General features: G+C 45.5%; 1 protein-coding gene across 5 annotated transcripts; it reads right to left on the bottom strand.

Moving 5' to 3' along the window:
- Window positions 1–3,519: 3,519 nt before the first annotated feature.
- On the bottom strand, window positions 3,520–24,276 carry sema6dl (sema domain, transmembrane domain (TM), and cytoplasmic domain, (semaphorin) 6D, like). 5 transcript variants are annotated; one of them, XM_037094765.1, is made up of 20 exons: window positions 24,151–24,276; window positions 17,672–17,843; window positions 17,047–17,158; window positions 15,574–15,634; window positions 15,318–15,380; window positions 15,090–15,191; window positions 14,339–14,429; window positions 13,978–14,097; window positions 13,560–13,648; window positions 12,551–12,768; window positions 12,334–12,465; window positions 11,654–11,809; window positions 10,806–10,979; window positions 10,318–10,458; window positions 9,973–10,050; window positions 8,973–9,031; window positions 8,279–8,335; window positions 7,582–7,764; window positions 6,295–6,536; window positions 3,520–6,190 (listed from the first exon to the last, which is right to left on the bottom strand). In XM_037094765.1, exons 2-20 carry the CDS (start codon window positions 17,793–17,795, stop codon window positions 5,069–5,071), a joined length of 3,324 nt encoding a protein of 1,107 aa, XP_036950660.1. In that variant the 5' UTR covers window positions 17,796–17,843; window positions 24,151–24,276; the 3' UTR covers window positions 3,520–5,068. The 5 variants fall into 5 exon arrangements, with proteins under 5 accessions (XP_036950660.1, XP_036950661.1, XP_036950664.1 ...); XM_037094766.1 differs by lacking the exon at window positions 24,151–24,276 and adding an exon at window positions 23,160–23,433; XM_037094769.1 differs by lacking the exon at window positions 7,582–7,764.
- Between the last annotated feature and the right edge of the window lie 1,312 nt (window positions 24,277–25,588).

Below are 25,588 nucleotides of genomic sequence, written 5' to 3'. Positions count from 1 at the left end.
AGAGAGAGTAGAGAAATGGACTAGATCGCACTCTGTGTGTTCGTATGTGATCCGTATGTGGATCTGTATTTTCTGTGCGTGTGTGTTGCCGTTTCAGTGAACATTTTAATCTGCTCTTTCAATTCAAGCAATTTACTTTCATCCTCCTGCATCTAGAAGAGTGACCTTGCTGTGTTCCACTTAGACTTAACGAAGAGATGTGTGTTTTTTTTTTTAGCATCTGCTTTCTGTGTCCTCTGTGAGGTGGAGTAAACACACACACACACACACACACACACACACACACACACACACACACACACACACACGTGTGCAGACACACACAGACAATTCTGCATGACAACAAACGCATGCTTTTTGTCTGGGAACCGTCGGCGCTGGTAATGAGACTAAGTGTGGCCAGGCGGAGGGACAAGTGAATGAAAGGGATACAGAATCACTGGCTGTGTTTGATTTGCCTCCACTAATTCAAAGAGACCATCTGATAAATTGAGAGGATGGGATGTACATCAGAATAGCAAGAGGCGCCTCTTTGTTGTTCCCCATTCCCAACCAAATCACACCCCAACCCCCCGTTAGAACACCCAGAGGGGAGAATGTTTCCCTTGTGTGTGTCTGTGTGTGTGTGTGTGTGAGAGAGAGAAAGACAGAGCCGGGTTGCTAGGAGGTGCGAGTTTTCAGGAGGTCCTGCTGAAAGCAAATGAAGGAGCACTTGTGTCAACATTCTGACGGCAGCGATGAGCCACAAAGCCTCCAGGCCAAACAGCCAAAGGGCTGCATAACCTCCCTGCGAAAAAGCAGGAGCCGCTCTCTCAGAGCCCTCCTGCACTTCTTCTTTGTGTGCAGATCAGTGAGATGAAAACCCCTTTTTTCTTTCAATCTCGAGATTTGACTCTAAGTTTTTTCCCGGTCGATGACTTGAGCTTGTGCAGGGTGTAAGGACTCAAAATGTTGATTATAAATGGTGGTCAGAAGTTATTTGTTCTGTTTCTTAGGACACCGTGCCGGCGTAGGCGTGGCCGGAGGCAGTGAGTTCTGGGGTTGTCCGGCCCATTCTTGTTAACGTGATATGTCAGAGAGTCATCAAGAGAATTTCTTCCACTTGGACTCAAGGACAAACTGAGTCAAATGATAATCACAGATTTTTCACACAAATGTCGAATGAGATAAAAATTTGATTTGGTTTTTACATCCAAAATGTCAAAGTGGAAATGTTCTGTGTATTATTCAATGCTATAGCTCAGGAACAGCAACTTGACTGGTGTGTGAAAGCAAGGCTAGCTGAAAACATGATGTCGTGGACGTATTTGCTTTGTTTGACAGTAAACATGAAGAGGCACACAGGAAGTGTGGGGGAGAGAGAGGAAGGATGACACGCAACAAAGGTCTCCGGACGGATTCAGACCAGCGATGTTGCTGTCATGTGGTGTATGATTTCAGACCGCAAAGCCACCGTGACATCAGTGATTTGGAACACTTCGGACGTCTGCATTCCTGTTGTCACTTTTAACAATCTATTTTTCTTCTTGTTTCTGTTTTTGTGTGAACTTTATGATCAGACGTTCAGTTCAGTGATTGTATAAGCATTTTGTTTACAGACGTACAGAGTGAGCAGTTCAACTGTTTTCCATTCCACAAATCAGAAAAACATAAAAGTGATCTTAATCTGACCATCACTCCTATATTCTTTGTAGTTGGCAGCTAATCTTATCACAGGCCTATCTGTGTGTAACACCATGCATTGGCTGTTTACGCTGCATGCATCTAAATGCACGCATGTGCTGGTGCGTGTGCATTCCTCCACAGCTCACTGGTGGCTCAGATCTTGTGCCTTGAGCAGTAGTTAGTCCAGATGTTTGGTGTCCGCAGGAACATACTACTTTGGAAACTTTCCCACATGCTATCTGGTGTGGTTGACTGTGCGCTGCCCCCAAACTTCAAAACAACCCAGCTCTAAAAATAGTCTCAAGCTCTTAATCATTCTGCCGACTCTTAAAGTCTGTCATAGTCAGCTCACAGAGCTCAGCATGGACACATAAATTACCCCCATCCAAGTCATCCTGTAAGTACCAAATACATCTCATGGCTCTTAGACTGGATTTACAAGACACTAAGCATCTGATTTAACAGTTTGCAGCTCCCCATCATGCTCTCTTGCACCGCAAACACATGACATAATGATCTGATTCATAAAACTCACCCAGACTGAATGTCACGACTTAAAAACCCCCCAAAGACTACTCTTTCTGTGCAGTAATGTTTTATTTCAACTATACATGCCGTGTTAAAAAAAATCAACAAAAAATATCATGAAACAAAGACCATCATTATTATTTACACATTCACAGTACAACTTTACAACATTATCTACACGCTCAAATACTCTGGAGATCATATATACACAGCTGGCCTTGCATCGCCATGTTGCACAGTATTTTAAATCAAAATGACATGACAAAATGCGGTTCATCTGCACATACACCAAGCTCAGACTGAAATATAAAGGCTTCAATTTAGATTGCAACAGAAAGACCCCGTTCATATTGCAATGTACAAGGCAGTTGAGCAGTGTATGTTGAGTGTATGTCTGTGATGTCGTCAGTGTGCATGTGTGGAGTAGAAAAGAGAGCCCAAACACTGGTTAGATGACAGGCAGAAAGTCTTTACATACAATCATCACTTGTAAACAAAATGCGGCTTTGGGCTGAACGGGCAGCTGACACTCAGATAGGATTGCAGATGTCACCCAAATAACGAATCCAGTCGTCCCTACTGGCCAATAGAAACAATTCCTGCCACTGCAATCCTGGGGAATTTGAGATTCTGCATGACCGCCGCCCATGCCAAGAGACGGCTTTCACATGAACACTGTGTTAATACATTGGCTGTGGGCAGGATGCGCTGCGTTGAGCCGACTGCTCCACAGTACAAGGTCTAACCACCCTACATCCCACTGTCAAGAAAATACATTCACTGCATGGCACCTCTACGTGGTGGATTAACACCGCTCTTTTCAACACCGGCAGTAAAGATGAAATTGATTTATACCCCAAATTCTATGTTTTTTCACTGTCCTTTTGTACAGCCAGCATTCACGAGTGGAATGCTTGTCAAAAAAAGGATCTTCCACATCACTTCAGCTTGGATTAATTAGTGACTTTCCAACACATCCTGCTGTTTTTCAAATTGCTTGTATAAAAAGGATTTATTCACTATATGACAATAACATACAGAGGACCAATTGACTTTGCCAATATTATATACTGTAGTAGTTTTGTGAATAAGGCACACAATGCACAGATTCAGGTTCACTTGCCTAAAAATATGTATACTCCTTATTTATAATATTTAAGTATATACAGGATCTTGTCATTCCCAGCATGACTCATTTGGACACATTGGTAAAATGTTGTGTTGATTGTACACTGGCCACTCGCAGGGAAGCTGCACAGGGAACAGGGGCTGCAGAACCAGCACGGCAGATGATGACAGAGGTGTTACATCCATGTATTGTTCTAGGGTCAGTTTTAATATACTTTTTTTTTTTTTTTAAATAAGATTAATGCAGAGGAAAGTTGTAGTGTTCATTTGTTAGGGGAAACACAGGTTTAACAGAACAGAAGCGCCCTGAAATGTTGAATTCGTACACGCGGGCTAAACCATTGGTGTTGCTTTAGTTTCATATGGTAAATTATTTTAAATAACACAGTAAAACATGATAAAGGCAAATTATTTTGTTCAAAATTCACTTACAGAATGAGATGAGAAATGTTTTTTTTTTTTTTCTTAATACCGTTGCTACATAAAGAAAGAAGTCTCTTGAACCACCTATAAATTCTTACAAAGGGGCAGTGGAGGTTAGGGGAGGTTTCAGTCTTGGAGAGAAGCGTTTGTTCACGTCTATTTTACTAGCGCGTTTGGTAGCTGAAAACTGTAATTCTTGGCTTCTGTCTGCAGTATAACACACACACACACTCTCACTCTCTCACTCACTCACTCATTCACTCACTCACACACACACATACACACACACACACACACAAGCAGATGTGCACACCCATATGAAGGGCGATCCAAATCTGGTTGAGAAAAAAATCAAAGACAAACACCTATGTCTAAAACCAATAGCAGCAAATGTATTGTCTAAAATTTCCCAGTGAGTTACAGAGTCCCTGGTCCTATGTGCACCCAGCATGACCAGCCTAACCTAATGACCAGAAACACTACAGTGATACACAAAATGTGTTTTTTGGATCTGTTCAGATGGGTCCAACAAGAGCAGAGAAGAGATAATATCAAAATGAGAGACAGTGACTCAGGTCTTAAGGTGCATCCTCTGGCATGTGGCACCACTCTTGATAACCAAATGTGAAAGCCACATTTGTGCACAGCCTTTACACAAACCTGCTTTCCAATCAACCAACACACACACCCACACACTCATCTGCACTCTTTTTCTTTGTTCGCCTGCTGTTTGATTCAGCTGTTTGCGCTTATAAGTATTTTAAGCAACACGCACACTATGATTTTTGAGTATCCTCTCCTCTGCCCCCAGCCATCTTACTAACAAAGGCATGGCCTACCTATCGTCTTTGTTCAGTTCACATTAGTGGGAAGACAGTGCTCAAGGGCAGTGACAAATGAGACCCATTCTTCAAGTATTCCACTGTTTCAAACCTGGTACCACATGCACCTACACCGTTGTGGCCCCAGCTAGCGTCCTAAACCACGTACCTAACATGGGAATGGGCGACACCCAAGCCCAGATACAATGGGGAGCTGTGGGTTCACCACTGTCCACTGTTCATATCCTGCGGTTACCATGACGAGGGAGCGAGAAGGATACATAAGGGAGCGAAAAAGCTCCAAGGAGTATCTTTGGCCACATGTGTGTGATTTTCCCTTTTTAGTGTGAGTGAATGTGCATATCATTTAAAGGGGGAACACACCTCAAGTCGATACACAAACACACAATAGGCCCTACCCCATCCATAGCCCGCCTCCCAAGCCCTCAGGGCTCAAAGCTTTACAGTCGAGGCCAAGAGCTCACTCTTGTGTCCATGCTCCTTCAATAACTGTACTTATTGACCACTCGCATCTGTGGAGTCTGTGGTGAAAACCCGTTGGGTTTAGGGGGCACATCTGGCTTTAGCGATGGGGTCCGTTTAAGCCCTGTGCGAGGGAGTGAGCCATGTGCACTGTAGCTACTCTGTCGGGATACAGAGGATGGGTGGGCTGAGTGCATTCCTGCCGCCATCACTCCACCATGGGAGTCAAGTCTGGAGGGGGGTGTTGGGGGCATGTAACCCCCTCTGTTCATACTGTGTTGGCGAGACACAGACACCCCCATGGTTACCCCATTTGGTGAGGTGGATAAGGACTGCCTGTGAGAGGCACTCCGGTGGAGTTGATACCCCCCTCTTTGCCTCTCCAGGGTGCCCCCCATGCTCAGGCTGCCCGTTGGTGTGGTGGGAGTGCTAGGCATGGGCACATCAACCCTTTTAGTGGGGCTGTGCCTGGGTAAGGAGGAGGAGGGAGAATAGAGGGAAGCCTCACGGCTGGGCACCCTGGGGGGCAGTTCAGTCAGTTCCTCCATAGGCTCCAGTGTGAGGTGTTGCCTTGGGCGGGGCCCTGTTCCCTCTTGAAGAATGGCCTTGGGGCTGGCCACAGAGTCATTGAGGTGTTTTAAAAGGTCATTTAGGGTATTTCTGGCATCCACAGACCTCTTTTGTTCTTTCCTACTTCCCTTTGAATCTGGATTCTTCGGCTTCTTTTCTGATGAATGTGGCAGTGTATCATCTCCATTGTCAAAGCTGGGGTGGTCATGTGTGGCATTGGGCAAGACAACCGCACTAGGGATGTGGGAGTGTCCCAGGGCAGGGTGAGGTTGGTGGGAGGTGGGGTTTGTAGGAGCAGTAAGGAACTGGGGACTCTTGGCTGATGAGTTGGACTCCTTACGGGGCCCACTGGCCTTCCCTTGAGCCCTCTCCCACTGGTTTTTGATGGGCTGCAGGCCCTTTTGCTGAAGCACAGGTGTGGACTCTGGTGTTGGCAGGGCAGCCAGCTCAGGGGGCTGACAGCCATCCCGCAGGATCATGGTCTTGGTATCACCGTTGGGTGTGTTCAGGTCTTTCCCGTTGCTCAGCAGATTAGTGTACAGCTTGGGAGAATCAATGTTGGTTTGGTACTCCTAAGGATGAGAAAACAAATCAAGTTGAGTCGAGTTGGATTAGACACTGTTTCGCATCTACTTCAATCGCTACTGTAGCACTCAAGCTGATTTTATGGCCTTACCTTTACAGGGCTGTCAAAGAGGCCGTTGAGCTTGACAAAGCTCCCAGTGGAATCGGAGCAGGACGGTGCAGACTCGGCATCCTTGTGTACGTGTCTTGGCTTACGAAGGAATGAATCTCGGTAGCAGAAAACAATCAGACCAGCCAAGAGGGCACCCATGAGGAAAGCAGCAAACACGCAGGTGATGAGAATGTTCATGTGGACCATCTGGTTGGTTTCACCTGCTTGGTTATCCCACACACCTACAAAAACATTGACGCACTGGTTAACCCCCTGGTGAAAAGAGTCAAAGTGCTCAGTGAAGCATCCCACCCCGTTTGACTGCAGAAATGTGCATGTTTGTGTGTGGACACATTCATGCATGAGTATCTCATGCCCCCCCCCAATACAAGGTGGCCAGTCAACCACAACCAATTACATAAATATTGTCACATTTCTATTCATCTAAACCCAGATGGAGAGAGATGGTGAAAATTGGCAGAAGCTGTTAGGTACCCACATCCATTTCACCATCTATAAATAGCAGAGCTATGTTAGTTCAGAAGGGAAGACTGAAAGTGTTGCCTTGATCCACGTTCCATGAGAGGCTTTTTGTCATGCGTTTAGCCGGTACCAGAGGGTTAGGAGCGCACTCTTATCTGAGATCGAGAGCCAAATTAATGTTCCGCTCAAGAGATCAGGGAGTTCTTCGAAAGATAGAGAAGCAGTGCTCGCCTTCCCAGTGTTGGGGCAGCAACTGCTCTACTGGAGGTTTGTTAGTAACCACAGACATTGAAAGAGTTAGTCATCCACCGTGCAGCCACAACAGTGATGTGGCAGAGCAGGCCCAGTCAATGATCTACCAGCCAGGGTAAACTATTACTAGAGAGCTTGAGTTAAATAAAAATCTATACTGGCAGAGAAAGAAGATAAATCCAAACAAAAGGTGTTAAAGAAACAATATGTGAAAAAGGAATGTAAGGTTTAATGATCAAAAGACCGAATAAATATTTCAAAAGAAAGACAGAAGAAAGAACAGAAGAAAAGATAACAATGGTAACATTAAAATATAATATGTATAGTAACTTGAATTATGTATGAAAGTGTTTATATGAAAAAAAAGAGTCTAAATGAAAATCTGCCAAGTTATCTACTGTAAACCCTAAAAAGCTGCCGTTGTGTGCACGTGTGTGTTTGCATAATGTGAGTCTATGTGTGGATTCCTATTTGTGTGACTCAGTGAGAGCTGTTGGCAGCTCTCAGATCAAGCTCAATGCAGCATGCTGGCTGCCTCCCTGCGGGCCTTACCCTCTTGGCCCCCTGGGATAGAGTCTAAAGAATGGGAGGTGGCTGGGTCATCCTGCAGCACAAAGCCTGAGCCGTAGAGCTCTGGACCAGGCCCAGAGCTGGGGCTCTGAGTGGGTATGAGTACTGGGGGGTGTATGGGCCCACTGGGGTGGACAGTGACTGGCGTTGATGAAAACTCCATGTCTGTGGTGACAAACAAATTGTTAACAAACTGTGCAGACGTGGGTAAAGCATACTGTTATCATCCCGGTTAGTAGGCTTGGGCAATGGGTAGTTTTTAAGGTTAGTGACTGAAAGAATAGTGAATAAACCACAGTTACGTTTTAACAAAATGTGTTTTTCACATTCAGAGACAAATCAACCAAGTACTTTTTTTCAGACAATTTGGAACAGGAAAAGAGACTGGGGTTCAAAGAGGAGTTGGTACACAACAGTAAGGATGCCAAGGGATGGTGGGTGCATGGGCATGCAAGAAGGGAAGAGGGGTCGAACAGGTATCCATGAGTGAGAAGGAGGAAGTGAGTCTGTGCTGAGAAAGAGCACCGATGTCTCCTGGTGAATCTGTTGTTTGTGACGATGGAAAATGAAGCAGGTGGCATTCAGGTAAGAAGAGATGAATGGTGGCAGTGGTGGAAAGACAGGGTTGGAGATGCTGAACTCAAGGAAAGAAACCATTTGAGTAAAAGATCAAACTAACCAGAGGTAGGGTCGCCAAATGATTTGTAATCTGGCGCTGATGTAGTGCCCAAAAACGCTAAAAGAATTAAAAGAACAAGAAATCAGCATATGGGAATTCAGGAATAAAAACTAAAAACTAAAATCCCTAAGAGACACCAAGAGTGCAGTTTATTTGGTTTAATGGTAAATGTATAAAGCACTCGCTTAGCAGTGTCCTCCTCTCACTGGAGTCTCTGGAAGCCCTCTGGTTCTGATCAATACTGAGGTTCAGCCTGGGTCATGTTTAGTCGGTACAAATGAAGGGACAGAAGCTTTAAAGTAAAATCAGTAAAGGCACTTTTTTCTGCCATCAGATATCTGAAGACCTCTACCGTTTGCACCAACTGAGCATGACCCTTAATTGTACATGTCCATGTTTGTGCCTCACAGGTGGTGTAAGTTACAGGTGGCCATGTACTGTATGCAGATGTGTGTGTTAATACTGCACATAGACTTATGTCGGGGCAAGTTACTGGAGTGGTTACTGGTGTGAGTGTGCAGGCTCATGGTGTGTGTGGAGATGAGTTTGTGTTTCATTTGCATACGTTTGTTTGTGTGTGTGTGTGTGTGTGTGTGTGTGTGTGTGTGTGTGTGTGTGTGTCGGTGTATGTGTATCTGTGTGTGCTTGTATATGTCTCAGGATTGATGGCATGGTATGGAGATGAGATTCGTACCTTGACAGTCTCCCAGGTGAGCTGTGTTTCCTGACTCAATGTCCTGCTCATACCCAGTCCTAAAGAGCAAAGAAGAGATGGATACAGATTAATCAGAGAGCTAAAATTCAAATTTTCTCATCCAGAGAACTTGCACTTATAACATTTAGAGATGTAGCGATGCCTGAACTTTGTTTCATGGCCAATACAGAGCGCCAGTCTAATACCAGTGGATGGATGTATGCTACTAAGTTACAAAGGTCGCTTGCCATTAATAACTGTTGGCTACTAAAATCTGTCAGTTGCATACAGGTATATGGGATGCTGCTGGGAAGTAGCAGGGTCCTGTTTCTGATAAATGAATTATGTGGTATTGGATCAGTGCATCGATAATGATTCCAGCATTTCAGGCGATGTTCAGACTGCAGGCAAATCAGATTTGTTTCTCAAATGAGGTCTGAGAGACGGAGTGTCCGCACTGTAATTTGTCAGTGATCAGACTGGATTTTTGTGTCCAGACATCATCAACATATCTTACTAGGTTGCTGTGGTATAAATGTCGATGCTCTGTGTTGTCTTTTATACCGTTCAGCTTGTAGCAGCATGAATTCTGCTCATTCTGCCACACTATAAATTCAATTGAGGTGACCAAAAGGTCTGAACTGACACACATCTGTAGAAATCTTAGTTGAATTATGATTCAGACCACCTCCAAAAACATTTCAGGTGTGTGTGTTTTTTTGCTGTGCAGGCTTACCCTAACCTACAATCAACTAAAATCAATCTGGATACACCAAAAAATGGATTTGTTCTAGCAGTCTAGGCATTTCTGTAGTTGCCTACAGGTGTGTGGGACGCTGCTGGGAAGTAGAAGGGTCCCGTTACCAACAACAAACTATGTGGTATTGGATTAGTGTGTACCCGCTCACATCGACTCCAGCATTTTAGGCAGTATCAGAGGCATTCGCGATACTGATATTGGAACGTCTATATTTATATTGCTGCGGAGGCTTGAACTCACAAAAGACCCGGCTGTATCCTCTCACAGGCTCCATGAGGCATCCAGCCACAGTATGGATCCCTTGATGCGATGCAAGACCTGGTTGCCACACAAAAACACAAACACACACACACACACACACACACACACACACACACGCACACATCAGACCACTTGGTTAAATGATTCCGGGAGAGAGCACTATAATCATTTGTGACTGATTGAACATTAACTTAAGGTGAGGCTGTCTTAGTTTTTTTTTTTTTATGACATTAACTGAAAAACAAAACAATAAAGTCACAAACCTATGACCGGCTGTACAAAGGACATTTTAACCCCCGTAGCGCTGACCAGCGATTCACTTACTTGTGGCAGGAAGAATGCCTTTCGCAGCGACTCAGGGGAATACGGATGACGCAGCTTGAAAAGGCGACGTACAGGCTGTGTGCGTCTTTGTCCACGTGCAGCGAGAGCACACGCTTGTCATCCTCGTGGTTAGACAGGCACCTGGGAAAGGGAAGCGAGAAACCTGATCAGAGGTTTATCAGATAAGTCTGTCTACTGTTTCAGTCTCGGTAGATTTAATCACTTGTTAGGTGGAGAAGTCACATAAAGCCTTTTCTCCCAATTTAACAGGATTGTAACCTCTGACACACGGCGGCTCGTGTGTTCGAATTCACAAATAAGCACATAAAAAAAAAAAAAATTTAAATGACACAAGCATGAGAAAACAGTCAAGACAAACACTGCCGTCTGTGCCAGGGTTGCTGACTCCTCGGCCAGAAGACAGAACAGGAGGAGAAAAGGAGAACAGAGGCAGACAGAGAGACAGTGAAAAGTGCATGTGTCCCTACTTTGCCTTGTTGAAGACATCTATCTCCTCCAGAAGCAGGCTGTCATTCAGGGACACAGAGGAGGTCTTAGCCAAAACCTTGAGGACAACCCCTGACTCAGCCCCGATGAACACCACTGTGTAGTTCTTGTGAGGTCCGGCTTCATTGTCCACAGCCAGCGCTGTCAGTCTGTACCTTCACACACAGCAGAGGAGCATATGTTACTCACAGCAGGGGTTCTCCCATTCAAAAGGTCATTCTGAATACATAAATCACTTCAGCTCTTCAGTAACTAAAGGTCAGACTTCTTTTAAACTGGGTGTTAATCTCAAAGTGCTTTTGCAGTACTGAGCCACTTGACTTGCTATTTGTTGTAGGAAACCAAACCTGAACTGGGGTGCAAGAGTTAAAATAAAAAAACACAACACACAGACACCATATGAGATGGTTAAAACAGAGGAAAAACAGAAAACAGCAAAAAACGACACAAGGATAGGTCCCACAGTCTCCAATATTGACAGTATTGGCTTATTATGGATATATACTGAATTTGTTGCATTTGCAGTCAAATATGCACTGATAGGAAAACTTGCAGGAAAGGTTTGGGGTCATACATAATTACCTGTCTGAGGCAATAACAGTTCAAACGGACTTCCAGCACCCGTATGAACCCTGCAAACGCTTTGTCAGACTGTTCAGTCTGGTTCACTTATTTCCTGATCATATCATAATATTATCTTATTTTGTTCATTGAGCGCTGCTTGTGTTCAGACTGCATTCAATTCAAAAAACAAAAGAAGAAAAAGGTTTTGCTTTAATAAAATCTAGCATTTAAAACAAACTAAGGTTTTTCGTTAGTCTGCATTTACCTGACTCGAGTCTTGGTGAACCATGGCTCATCCCCGATAGAAGGCACAGCTGTGTCCATGAGGGGGTGCGACTTGATGAACTGCAGGGTATCGTCCGGGAACTCGATGGAGCTCTTAAAGGACGCAGCTGGACCATGACCTGCACAGCATCCGGGTCTGGAATGGAGGGCGCACAGGCACAGAGGGCAAAAGGTCAAAGATCGGCCCATACGATCACACACCAGGGAGTCATAATAACGTGTATTGAAATGGATGAGGGGTGCAATGAGAGGGTGGGGGGTGAGGAGCAGGTGCTTATTAGGATCACAAAAAGGCCTCAGCTAGAAACATAAAATATACATATGCACGGTTATTCTCCATCAATGATTCACAGGGGTAATGAGGTGCTGCGTGGACTTTGTGTTTTAGACACAAGGGCCGGGCTGCAAATATACGTGGCAACTGTAAACAGGTTAAATATGCAACGCATCTAATTATGCCAAATTAATAATTTAATCGCCAGCAGATGGTGAATGTGTGTGCTGGGTCAAAGCTAATAACTAGTGAGAAAGATTTGATTTCACTGGGTTTAACCTGGACAAAGAGGGGTTAAGAAAAGGGGAAAAAAACCTGACAGGTGGCAAACAGCTGCTGAATGAAGCGCCACCTGCTCAGAGAAAAGCCCGGTTTGAAATCCTCACCGAGGTTTGGGCAGCTTCTCCTCTGGATACGGAGTCCACACGGAGTCCGGAGTCTTCTGCTCTTTGAAGCGGCCCCAGAATACTTTCTCTATGTCAGCCATGGAGAACGCACACACCGCTGATCCTGGGATACTGTTGAGAAAGAAATACATTAATCTCACATCCACATCTGTCCTGTGCATCGGAAATCCAACAGCCACCAGCAGCCGTGGCTCACCTGTTCATCTGCGTGGTGAACACACCCACCACCGAGGGAACCCCGTTGATGTCGATGATGTCAGTGATGGACTGAAGCACATCAAAGTAGAAGAAAGACTCCCCTGGCACAGAGCAATTAAGCCTTGCTTTCACGAAAGACGTCCAGTGCTTCTCCAGCACCCGCTGTGACCCGCCGACGTCATTCTTACAGATCCGGGCCACGCGAGAATACACAACCTGCGGAGAGCCGAAGTTTAACAGAGGATAGAGGCGGGAGGAAGAGGAGGGAGGCAGCTGAGCTAACGTCACTAAAAACACTTCGACATGCTGAATAATGCATCTCCATCCTGTAGCAACTCGCCACGGACGACCTCACAAACAAACACTCTCGTCTTTTAACTTTCACCCTGACTGGAGCAAACGTAACAAAAAAAGAACTTATGCAGCGCAGTGTGATTTTGTTTGATTGCATGTATTACAGAGGCTTAGCGTAAAAATGAAGTGTGTGAAGCAGTCGGCTTTGACAGTTTTAATTATTTACCAGTGCAAACCTCCATCAGGGGCCAGGTGTCACCCAAGCATTAGTAGGGTTGAAATATTTATTGGCTGGTGGCTGATGGAGGACGCTGGCCTCCTGCGGCTCGGCCAGACCAGCTCAGGATGAGATGAGGCATGGTCAAAGCTGAAGTTGGCCCCGAACACAGAACATCCTAATGCCCTCTGCATGCGTGTGTGTCATGGGGAGAAGCCGACACAGAGCGCGCAATCTCCGGAAGAGACAAATCCTCTCACTGTGTAATGGTTTTACATTAGTGGAACATTCCCGGCAAACACTGGCCGTTGAAATTTCTCCTGTGTTCTAATGTGATGTACTGTTATCGCCTGAATGGGCCCCATTACCACAGGGGCAATTTGTGGCAGAAAACGCATGCACCGAGGGAGGCGTAAGCCTTTTTGGGACAAAGGCCTGCGTACAGTAGCTGCGTGGAATATGTAATGCGTTGTAAACGGCAGGTGCACTGTCTTACCTTGCCCAGATTGCTGTGCTCCACTGCAATCTCTCGGTAGAAAAAGTACACATAATTCCCGTACTCTGCTGCATGCAGGAAATGAGGTTCTGGGGGAGAGACACAGGCAGAGAGTTGAAGTGTATTTCTGCACCGTCACCACCACTGTGCATGTTGAATATTTCAGGGATTTGTACGGGGCTGTATATGACTGGGGGTGACCTAGATTGCCTGGGAGAGAACAGGCCATATCCCCACAGTGTTTGGCAAGGCAGGAGAGATCTCTATCACTCCGAGAACAGCTCCGACAGTCACGTACATACATGCGCCATGCAAAGGCGTTCATGGGCGTTTAGCTAGCTGGCAGCTGGATAGGTGTGTCCCCGGGAACGCAAGGGGAGAGAGAGAGATAAAGATTGGGAGTGATGAAGAGGTGTACCTTTCAGCCATTTGGAGTCATATTTGATGGTCCTCAAGGCCGATCCATCACCCATACTGCGATAGATGACAGAATCACTGGCCTGGAAGTCGGCTACAGTTGCAGAATACAGCTTCCCCTCTAAAAAAAAACCACAAAACAACAAGGAGTACCGTCACCAAAAACTAGGATACACTGCTCTTCACTGCTTTGTTGTTTCTCTTGGTTGATAAGGCTTAATTGGCTGACTTGTTATCGCTGCAGGCACAGTTTTGCCGAGGCAAAGACACAGAGGTGATAATGAGAGCATAAGTAGGAACACATTAGTTCGTCTTCAGCAAGAGTAACTACGAGCGTGGGCGGGTGTGCGTTTGACCCTTACCAGCAAAGAGGGCAACGTTGGTTTGCTTGGAGTCAAACGGGCATCGCGCCAATCCATTGATCTCCTCGCCATCAAACTCGAGGTTATCCAGCTGAGGAGAATACAGAAATCACCCACACATTAGAGGAGTTTTATCAAGGGACACAGAGGAAACAAACACACACAGAAGCAGTAGCGCACACGTGAGTCAGTCCAGTCAAATTTATTTAAAAAGACCTTAAAATGGAGGGGCGTGTTACCCAAATCCCTGTTAGAGCATTTACACAAGAAACACATCCTCCCAACTTGTCAAATACGGCAGCTTGATCGCTGGCCGTAACCTTCAAACTATGACAATCCAACTTCCCCTCCAGCGTCAGTTTTGCACATGAAGGACTCCGCAGTCAAGTTGGCAATAATTAATATGAGATATCTGGTTTGACTTTGAAAATAAAGCTTGCTGACAAACACTTATTAACCAGTGTTTCCCCACACCTATAATTTACTTGCGCAGGCTGCCATGGTATATTAATGGCCGCCCAGATGAGCGTTATAAACTTTTATCTATTTTTGTATCTGTCAGAGAGAAAGAAGCCGTCTGTGACCAGTTAACTAGTGGACAATCAGCCCTGACCCTTCCCCTCCTGTAAACTGACAATCACACATGCTTTGCAGAGGAAGAGGCGCACTCTGGTATCACATGCCGACCTGTAAATGCACTGATTGTGATGCAACCACGGACTAATAGCAGATCCTGGCACTGGACACTCACCCTGTAATATCTGCACATGGGGTTGAAGCCATTGGTGCCACAGATGAAGACCAGGTCGTCGTTTCTGGGAACCAGCACTTTGATGAAGTTGTGGCACTCGTCCTGAAAACAGACACAAAACGTGTTAACAGCGTTCTGAGAGGCAGCCAGCTTCTCTGCTCACAGTTTTAGGTCTCTGGTGGAATGTATAGGATAGGAGGCGCCAGATGAAAGCTGTTTAATACGTACTCTGTGTTTTCCCTTGACGGCGCACATCTCTCTGTCAGCTTGGCCTGATCGCCATGTAAGCTTCTGTAAAATCCAACATGGAGCATTAGACACATGCACACAGTGACACGTGCACAAACGCACACAAACACAGTCCTCCCTCATCCCCTCGCTCATTTTACAACCTGTCCAGTTTGTGATGAATGGCTCTGTGTTTTCTATGGAGCCCTTTTTAGTGTCTGCAGATTGAGAGAACAGCTTGTGGGGAGAATCTTACCCGGTAAGGAATGATCTCATTCCTGTAGGATTCTCTCAGACTGACGAGGTACACCTGATCTCTGTGGACACACAACAACAGAACACACAGCTCAGTGACACAGCACAGCAGGGAATACACTTTAATATTAGTAAAAAGGTTCATTTTTGACTTAAAAGTAATTCAGGTCTTATTTTAATAAGGCACTCAGTGGTTCTGGGGAAGAAAAAATCCTAACTCAGAATTTTAATATTCACAATATTAATGAGGTAGTAATACAAACTCTGACGTATTTATTTCTTTCCAAAACTGAATAAACAAGCTGTTCTCAGAGGACGATAAGGTCCCAGAACACTGTATGGAGCTAAAAAGGCGGCAGGGTCCGCCAAATATAAACAGTCCATCTTATCCATCAATAAAGATCTTTTTCTACTCATTAAAATGTTGTCCCCAGAACTACATAGTGCACCTTTAAAATATTATTACACACTTTGTGGTTCAGCCATTAATTGATTTTTACAATCTCAGAAGGATGGTTCATTCACTTTCAACCGTGGTTTCAGCCTCTTCTTGCGGCAGGAAGAAAAACAACATTTTAGTTTGTGGTAAGATTAAGTGAAATGGGTTGCTGATGACATAGTCAAAACATCGAATTGAGAAAATATTTTAAGAGATATTGCAGTTGCGATATGATTCTCGATTAGTGAGAATGATCATTTTTGTGTCACAATTTTAATTTTCACTGAAGAAACATGTTTTCTTACATCTACAGAGCAGTATTTCCTTTTTAAAATCTCCGTAATTTTCTGAGAAAAACCTGCAGAAGATGATGAGACTAGAATATAGTTCATTTAAATCATATACAATCCTCCATATGAGTAACGTGCAGGGAGTAAATGCATATTGAATTCTTGTTTTATGCAACTGAAAATCTGACTCTATTCTCTGCTTTACTACTTTATATGACAACCACTTATTATTTTGATTTTTTGCTGGTTATTTTAAATGTAATAAAGCCAGCGAGGACCATATTTACTAACCCACAGACATCAATATTTTGCACCACTTTCAGCAAAAAAACATGTGAGTACCCCAGACTGACGACAGGAGGATCCACTTGCCAGCAGTGATACATGTGCTGCTGATTACAGGGGCTCCAGAGGTGGGAGTTTTATACTGTAGATGTCAGAGTGATTTCCTGCTACAATATTAGTGCTGCCGCTCAGATTAATCCCAGCGGCCATAAATACCAAAAAGACATGTAAAGATGCCAAGAAACCCCTGATGGAGCGTCAGAGCCGCATGATAGACGCCTCTCCCGGATCAATACCGACCATATACATCAGATGCGGGCCTGGAAAGCCACAGATCCAATAACACTAAGAGCTTTTTTCCACGCACGCACCACTGTTTACCTGCCAAGGAGTGAGTGAGTATGTTGGTGTGGGGGATGTGTGAAAGAGAAGAGAGATAGTGTTTGTGTGTTGAGTTTACCTGCCAGCGATGAACAGAGTGTCCTGTATCTTGGTCATCAGCTGAAAGTCAAGGCGATGCTGTGACTCGTTGCCAGAGGGCCTGCCTCTGAACACAGGGTACCTCCGTGAAACTGTGAAGACATCACGCATGCAGGCTATTAATGGGAGTCTGCAGCAGGGATAAGGCACGCTCACCTCCCGCTAGATTCAACTTGACTGCTCTGATTAGAAATAAATGTGCTGCGTGTGCTTCCAACAAATCCTCCTGCAATTAAAGTAATGGTACAGTACAAATATATTTTGCCTAATTACAGCTGTTTGTCATTGTGTGTGTTTGTGCATTAGATAATGGCTGCCTATGTCAGCACATCTCTGTTCTCCCAGAGAGGAGAATGAAATCCACTTAATGCTGCAGCTGATTGATTTTATTACCATGGGTACGGCACGCTAGTGTCTGAACTGCTGACACGACTAGGAAAAGCCACCGGCCGGTGTCCGTCGTCACTTCACATGTGACCGGACTGACTAAAAAGTGTGCGTTAAGGATGATTGTTGGCTTTTTTCGGTGACGTTGCAGTAACTGTAATCTCTCTCCATCCTCCCCCCTGTCTCCGCTGAGTTCACATGTGCGTGTGTCTACTCACAGTGCGCGTCAACGACATCGAGGGGTACGGTGTCCTCTGGGAAGCTGACTGCGAGGAGAGTGCGTGAGGCTGTCAGCAGCAGCAGCAGCAGCTCACTGAGCAGAAGCGCAGCTCTCTGGCCCATGGCTGCTCACAGACGACACTTCCTGTTTCACTCTGGTGGAGATGTTACCTGGGAACACACACACAGAAAGCATGCCTTTGTTACTTGATATGCAGTGTGTAGTCTTAAGAGTCGATTCCTCGGCCCCAATTTTTGCATTTTCCTCTCTACGTTAGTAAAGCAGAAACATAAGGCACACATGATGCCCTCTCTGGTTTATTGATGACTGAGCTCTCAGTGGCAGTGCTTGGCGTTTCCCCTCTGCCTCTCTCTGCATCTGCTGTCTACAGGAAGGTCAGCCAACTGGCTGGTGGGGCGTCTCGGTGTGTGTTGGATGCAGCGGAAGTCCACTCTGTTAGAAGCGTGGCGGGCCTGCTGTCTATGTACATCTGTGCTCCGATTGGTTTGTCCTGGGCCGGGGCTCAACGCTAATCAGCACATTGCAACTCCATCACCACCACTACTGTTGCCTCTGCTCTGACCTTAGCTGACTTCTATTAGCACTCTGTTGGCTGTTATTGCTCCGGCCCTACCTCGGAGTTGGCAGGCTTTATTGCAGTGCAGTGATTCACTCATCTTTGTGTTATCAGGATCCAGTCAGGTACAGTTGTTTTGACATAGCAGTTATTCTGTGTACAGTAGTTTCTACGGCGTCTGTAGACATGATGCAGCAGCAGCTACTTTGGTAATAATTTATTGTGGGAGTGGCAGGGGTTTAGTGTGTATGTTAGTGCGTGGAGGAGTGCTTCAGAGACAGACTGTGTCGGTGCATATTAATGATCAGTGTACATTCAAATATTTATAAGGCAAACAAATTATTCATGCAGGCAAAGCCTGAACGGATATAAACAATTTACCGGGAGACGTCACACAGGCAGAGGGATGGATTAGCTGGGAGCACAGTGGGATTCACACACACACACACACGCAGACACACACACATACATAATCACTCTTTCAAGCAGGGTAATGCAAAGACTGACACGTGCGCGCACACGCACGGTATTGACTCATTTTTCAATTAGCCCCGAAGCACACCTGCTCCACTGCTGTCTGTGAGCCCCGCCTGCCAGGCCATTAGTGCTCTGATTGATCCACACAGGAAGTGTGGCCGATCAGCAGCCAGCAGAGGCGATCTATAGACTTCACCACATCCCTGTAGCCATGTGAGCGCAACTTTGTAACTCACAGTCTGGTCACAACGTGCTTTTATAATTCTTTCTAAACACAAAATTTGCTATTTTACACGTGGCTGTCAACAAATTAACTATAACACATGTTTTCCTCCAGTAGAGAAACAAGAAGGCGTGAGGTTCTGACAGAGCTCATACACATCAGCATGTCAGCCCTCAATCAGTGTCTGCGACCAAACATACACTTTGACTGTTTTGAAGCTTACATGTTGACATAAAGCGTGCGCTGTGTTTTCCAGGCTCTGATAATCCAGTTACTGTACAATGATGTGTCACCAAAAAAGAATGGATGTGAAGGAGAAGGCATGGCAGCGTGTTTTAGTCATCAGCCGTGTGTAATCACGGCTATTCAGCACTCTGTGGGATACTGAGGCCTTTTAAAGAGCAATGTCATTATGACATGAGTAATGGCAGGTCTTGACACGACAACGCTTCATCTCCATTAGTCCACTTAAGAGTAAAATTACAGGTTTCATGTTTTGACAAAATAAAACAACTGTGTGAAGACCAAAAGGTCACTTTCTCTTCCCATAAGCACAAACATCAATGATGCTGCTGCAGTCACTATATTCTAATCTCGACACAAATTAATCTCTGGACACAAACGAGCGCAAATCCAAGCACGCAGGCTTCCAGATCTATACAAAAGAACAACTGTCAGCAAGTTAATCCAAATGAGAAGTGATGATGCTGCTCAGCAACGGGAGACAGCCGTGTTCCTTAAAAGCATCGCATCTATTTTTTTACTACCTGCTTCAGACGTTCGTCGCACCAGGAGAGGTGAGGTATTAAAACCCAGGCAATAAATCGCTGAGTATCTTGGAGGGAGGCTGGGACAGGAATAGATACCGAACGCACAACAATAGGAAAAAAAAACAGGAGCTATGAAAGGTAAATAAACCGAGCTCCACGTTTCAATTCTATAGTGCTATCATACAGGCTGCAGGCTGTGCTTCTAGCCCCAACATGGCCCTGTTCACAGGTAAATCATTCCCCTGCTTGTCAGAATTTAAAGTCTTGCTCTGTCTCGTCTCAACACACACGTGCGCACACACACACACACACACACACACTTTTTTTCTTGCTGTTCTCCCTCACTTAACAATTCCGGACAAAAACACTCCAACAGAGGCACAAGCCCGGCTCCAATCTCCCATGTTTCCTTGCATGGTAATAGCCGTGCTGTGGAGGCGAAGGCTTTCCTCAGAAACTCTAATGTGAAACAGAAACATAAGACATCCAGAGGTCAGCGATCTAAAATTACTTCTCAATCTCTTGTGAGCCCGGCATGTTTTCTATTGACTATGCCTTTGCGTTCTTTGGTTCCTGCCCTCCAGTGTGTGAGTGTGTGCGCGTGTGTGTGTACGTGTGTGCATGCACATATAGGCCTCAACAAGCCTAGAGACGCTGGGCTTGTCACGCAACTCAGTGCCATTCAGACTGGCCTCACTCTACCTCTGTTATTACAGGCTTTTCAATGTCCTACAACCACGCACTTTCCCTGCTGATGTTGTTGGCCCAGGCCCATGGTGTTAACACGGGGAGAGGAGAGAGGGGGAAGGGGTCCGTCGGATTGCTATTTCTACTGATGGTGGGTATAAGGGTCTGCAGTCAGATTCGAGTAGTTACAGCTGAAGATTTAATGCTCCAAGCCTAAAATGACAGATTAACACATATTTCTCCTTTTAGCCGGGCTTTTAGTGGCATATGCCAGCCGTAACCTCCTCCCCCACCACGCTGGATGAATGTGTTTGTGCAGGGGAGTCCTACTGGGAGGAACTGGGGGGCTAATAAAAGGACAGCAAACAACAGCGGTGCGTGAGGTTTTCTGAAAGTTGTGTGTGGATGTGATGGGTGGATGTAATCCCAGCAGAACAATGGCTGCTGCTGCTGCTTGAGGCGACTCGACTTGTCATCGGGCACCACGCTGAGCTTTAAACCAAACAGCACAGGAAATCAGATAGCCTCCGAGTTCAGTTTCAGGCATTTCACTCCGCACACTCGGTGTGTGTGTGTGTGTGTGTGTGTGTGTGTGTCTAAAAAGGGCTTGCGTGTGAGCTCCGTTTGTCCAAAAACTGGATGCATCCTATAACATGGTTGTCTCAACTCTCAGCTGTGGCTCTGAGAAATCTAATCAAGATGCAGCCACACAGGGAGGCGAGTCAGCCAGATGATTAGGGCAACCACACGGGCCCAGAAATGATTACTACTCCTTTTCCCACTTCAGCAATAACCACTACCCCTAATCGCGTGCTATTTACCCAAAGATCCCTTCAGAGGGACTTGGTCGGACTTGTTGCTTCAGAGATTTGGCAGAAGGAGAGGGCTGTGCCACCCTAAACCCGGCTCACCTCCCTTTCTTCTCTACCTTTGCAGAGAGGAGGAGTGAAACAGGAGAAAGGCTGTTCTCAGCAGTAGTCCTACTATTGTGGAGCACAAAGGGGCTGAGCTGCAGGTGTGACCGAGAAACAAAAGGGGCTTTGGGCAAGTCAACACAATAGAGCTCCACCCCCGGTCAGCGGACCCATACCTTCAGGAGAGCTGTTCTGGGGGCTTCTAAAGGGGGTTCAGGGGGAACAAAGCAAACTGTATGAACATCTTGACTCCAAATGCTTCACAAAGGGTCCAACTTTTATAACTCAACCAATTTAGCGCGGAGCCATCTGATTTCCAAGCAGCAGTTTAGGGGCGACCATAAGGCTGTGCGGTTTAATGGCGGTTGTTCCGGGGTTACGGCCGGCTGTAGTGGAGGTTAACGGTGATCGTTCTGGTCGATGATTTCTGACCCCGCGAGCAGTGAGGCGGAGTGAGGCACATCAGCCAGCTGTGCTGTCAAATGAACCCACGGCAGGTTCTGGTGTTTGGCCCGGCTGGAGCGCGGTGGTCCTGTCAGTACAGAGTTTGTGGAAACTGCGCTGGTCGCCCTGACTCACACACTCCAGATTCTCAGGGAGATGTTCACATCTGGTTTGTGTTTTGAGACAAAATTGCCCCGTCTTTGTTTCTTTAAAGGGGCTGCGCTGGTCCGAGAACAGCACCAATAAAAATCTGACCTTTGACAATAAATGAGTTCACTTCTGTCCTTTCTGAACACGCACTTTAGCACCCAGGTTAGTCTTTAGTGACAACTTTAAACCCCTTGATTGCTTATTTTTTGCTTTATCCTCTTAAATAATGTGACACAGCAGAACAATTCCTATGACTGCTCACTCACAAAAGAACCATTCTGATCGCCCCTCTGTCCATTATATCACCGAGTCCCTCTCCCGTCATTCCCTGTCCGTTTTTTTTTCAAGTTTTGCGTGGGGATCTTCCGCTCCCCTTTCTGCGCACACAATCCACTCAGCAGCCCGGGCGCTAATGCTCGCATTGTGCGGACCAGGGCGTAAAGGCATTCAAGTTTTACCCGTGGTAAATCTTTTCAGGCCCCTTTAGTCCACATGTGGGACTCATACAAAAGACAACAAAGACGCGGGGGACAGCGGTGGAGTGACAACAGTGATGGGCCGCGTTCAGAACCGCCTCAGCAGCGCCTGAATGCCACACGGGGCTGGGCTCCCTCTCTCCCTCTGCCGCTGCCTCCAAAAAGGTTACGAGCGCTCTTCTCCAATTTATTATCCGATACGAGATAATTAAATTGAGAATACATTAAATCGATTGAAAGCTTCGGAGGGTGAGCATCAACAATCTTCAAGTCAAACTGCCCGTCCCGCTCCTCTTTTATTGTTTAATACTGGATTTGGCAGCATGTCTTTATTCCAAGTTGATTTATATGAAACGCCAGAAAAAAAAAACAAAAAACACTTACATCTCTCCCTTAAGCCATTTAACACAACTCCTAACAATGCGCAATGGAACATTTAAGATCTCCTCTCCGAAACTGAAGGAAAATAAGGACACTTCTCTGCGTGACGGGTCTGTTAAAGACGAACAGAAGCTGGCGTGGCTCTGTCATGACCGATGCGTACGGATCCTTTTTTTTTTTTTTTTTTTTTAAATGTGTACATTTTACTTTGAAATCTTGATTCGCCTAATTCTGCTCACAAAGTAGCTCTCCTGGTAGAAGAGAAGCCACTGGAGATGTGTCCTTTATTAAATTCAAGGTCCACCTCAATAAAACAAGGCAGGATCTCTCCTAAAAATAAAGAAACATACACTTTCTCAGAAATGAAACACCGTCGTGGACACCTACCTTGAGTATCCGAATTCACTCATGAATGGGGCAAATCCGACTGAATATAATATTCCTTCGGTAATCCATTTAAGAGAAAACACCCAGCATGTGATATTCCTGTTATTCTGAGCTCCATCCGGACCCCACTTTTCTCTTTTTCATCCAGTTGCGCACAGATTTCAGCTCCGCTCGGCACACACGAGCATTTCTGCCTGCTCTGTCTCCGTCCCCGGGCCCCTGCGCTCTGATGACTGATCTTCAAAGCTCTGCCACGACCACACAGCCCCCTCCCTCGTACAGCACACACACACCAGCCCCCCTCTCCCACTACTATTAACTTTAGAAACCAGAGGGAAAAGACATAAACATTAACGACGCGCTGTCCTCACTACGCCGCGCTCTGACTTCATGTGCGATCACTGATTTAATGCTGATTTGGAATAATAGAGGGCGTGTGGACAGACTGAGGAGCGTGATAAAGCCCACAGCCACCAGAATAATAACAATAGAAAAAAAACCATACACACAAAACTCCTCTCTGTGCGTGTTTCTCCTAATAACAACGCTTGGGTAACTTTGGATTCACCAGTTTGACGCACGGTTTAAATCTGCGCCTATGGAGGCTGATTTAATTCAGCTTTCTGACAGCTCCAACAGCAGAGCAAACTGTCTCACAAAGAGCGAGGTGAGTAAACAGTTTGGATTTTTTTTTTTTTTTTTTTTGCTTCAGCCTCTTTACGAGCGCTGGAGGGGCGCTTCCGACGCATAAATGCTGCCAGCGGTTAAAGGAATGAATGGATAGGATATTGCATCGGAGCGTCAGTAAAAAATAGTCCGGACCTGAACTATTTCTGTCCTGCAACCATCAGTTTTGCAGAGCGGCATAGCGACGTGGTCAGAGGAAATATTTTGGATCCCAGCAAAGACTTCTCCTCTCTAGTTCTCCCCTTGACTTTCGCTGCGTAATGCGGCGCAACAAAAGTAAATCCACGTAGCGGCAAGAACTCACCTCATCTGAATCGCTTAGTTTTGTATCCTTTGCGCGTTGCTGTAATCCTCAAAAGAAAAAAAAAATACTGAGCGCGTCGTAGTGCATCAACTTCTCCCCGGCCGAGAGAAAAACAAACTAACGCACGGCGAATGGTGTAATTCGACCCGTGCTAAGTCAATCCATCCAAGAGAGAGAACCACAGCCTACCAATAAGCAGCGCTCTTGCTCCAGTCCCTCCCCCCACCATCCATCTCTCCTCAGTTGGTTCGGGCTGCTCTGCCTCGCTCTGGCTTCCTTCCTTTCTTTCCTAGAGCCCGGAGAGAAAGGAAAAAAAAAAAAAAAAAAGGACCCCCCCCCCTCCTCCTCCTCCTCTTCCCTCCCTTCCAGCTCTCCTCCTGTGTGACCCCGTATTGCCCCCCTCCCTCTGTTAAACCCCCATCCCCCAACTCCAAGTCAGCAAGAGCGCCTTGTTAAAATCATTTCAGCGGAGTTGTGGCTGCTCAGTAAAACACAGCTTTGGAAATGTTTGGATTGAGGAGGGAGGGGGTTTAAGCACACACACTTCAGCAAAGCATCCAGCAGCTGAGCTGGAGAAATTATTAATGTTCGAGATGAAACAGTTGTGTAGAAGATGTTTTAGAGCCACGTCAGGTAACTCTTCAAACAATGGCTGCGACTGTTGTTTTCATTATTGGTCAATCTGCTGATTTTTGTGACCAACTGATTCATAATTTAGTCCATAAAATGTCCAAAAATATGAAAAAATCTTCACCGCAATTTCCCAGAGCCCAAACTGACGTATTTGAATTACTTCTCTTGACCAACCGACAGTCCAAAATCCCACAGACTCTTTTCTTTTGAACCACAAACCTATTAACTGACTGATTGTTGCAGCTCTAGTTCACTTTGCTTAAAGTGTTGCAGCCAGAATCTGTACATCTGCTAATACGTCTTCTCCTACTGCCACCGTAGTAGCAGAATACTTGAGCAACTAAAAGATCTACTTTAAATACAATGTTATACTCTGCTACTACTACAGTAAGAGCAAGACATTGAAGAACTCTGTCAAATGTTTATTTAACATCTCTATGTTAGAACCAATGACACATCCAACCGACCGACCAGCAAATCAACCAACCAACCAACCAACCAACCAACCAACCAACCAACCAACCAACCAACCAACCAACCAACAATCATGGGCATTAACATACCCTCCTTGGCTGAGGTAATAATTCCTATAATCATTAAGTAACATCCCATATGTCAGCAAATATTCACATTTTAAGAAGCTGGGACCAGCAAATGTTTGACATTTACCTTGAAAAATGCCTAAAATGATAAATGGATTATACTTGTCAGCTTATTTTCTTTCTCGACTTCTGCAGCTCTTCCACAAACCCATGCATACCCAACACATACCGCACAAATCTTTTAATGTGAAACAATACTACCA

The sequence above is a fragment of the Acanthopagrus latus genome, chromosome 4 (genome assembly GCF_904848185.1).
Source record: "Acanthopagrus latus isolate v.2019 chromosome 4, fAcaLat1.1, whole genome shotgun sequence".
Classification (NCBI taxonomy): Eukaryota; Metazoa; Chordata; class Actinopteri; order Spariformes; family Sparidae; genus Acanthopagrus; species Acanthopagrus latus.
This window is presented reverse-complemented; position numbering and strand designations above follow the sequence as displayed.

Excerpts from the sequence above, each read along its gene's own strand:
- sema6dl (XM_037094765.1), bottom strand. The coding sequence starts at position 17,795 with ATGGGCCAGAGAGCTGCGCTTCTGCTCAGTGAGCTGCTGCTGCTGCTG. Across the intron at positions 10,459-10,805 it reads GATGTCTTCAACAAGGCAAA|GTGCCTGTCTAACCACGAGG; the intron begins GTAGGGACACAT and ends TCCCTTTCCCAG. Across the intron at positions 6,537-7,581 it reads TATCCCAGGGGGCCAAGAGG|GTGTGTGGGATAACCAAGCA; the intron begins GTAAGGCCCGCA and ends ATGTTTTTGTAG.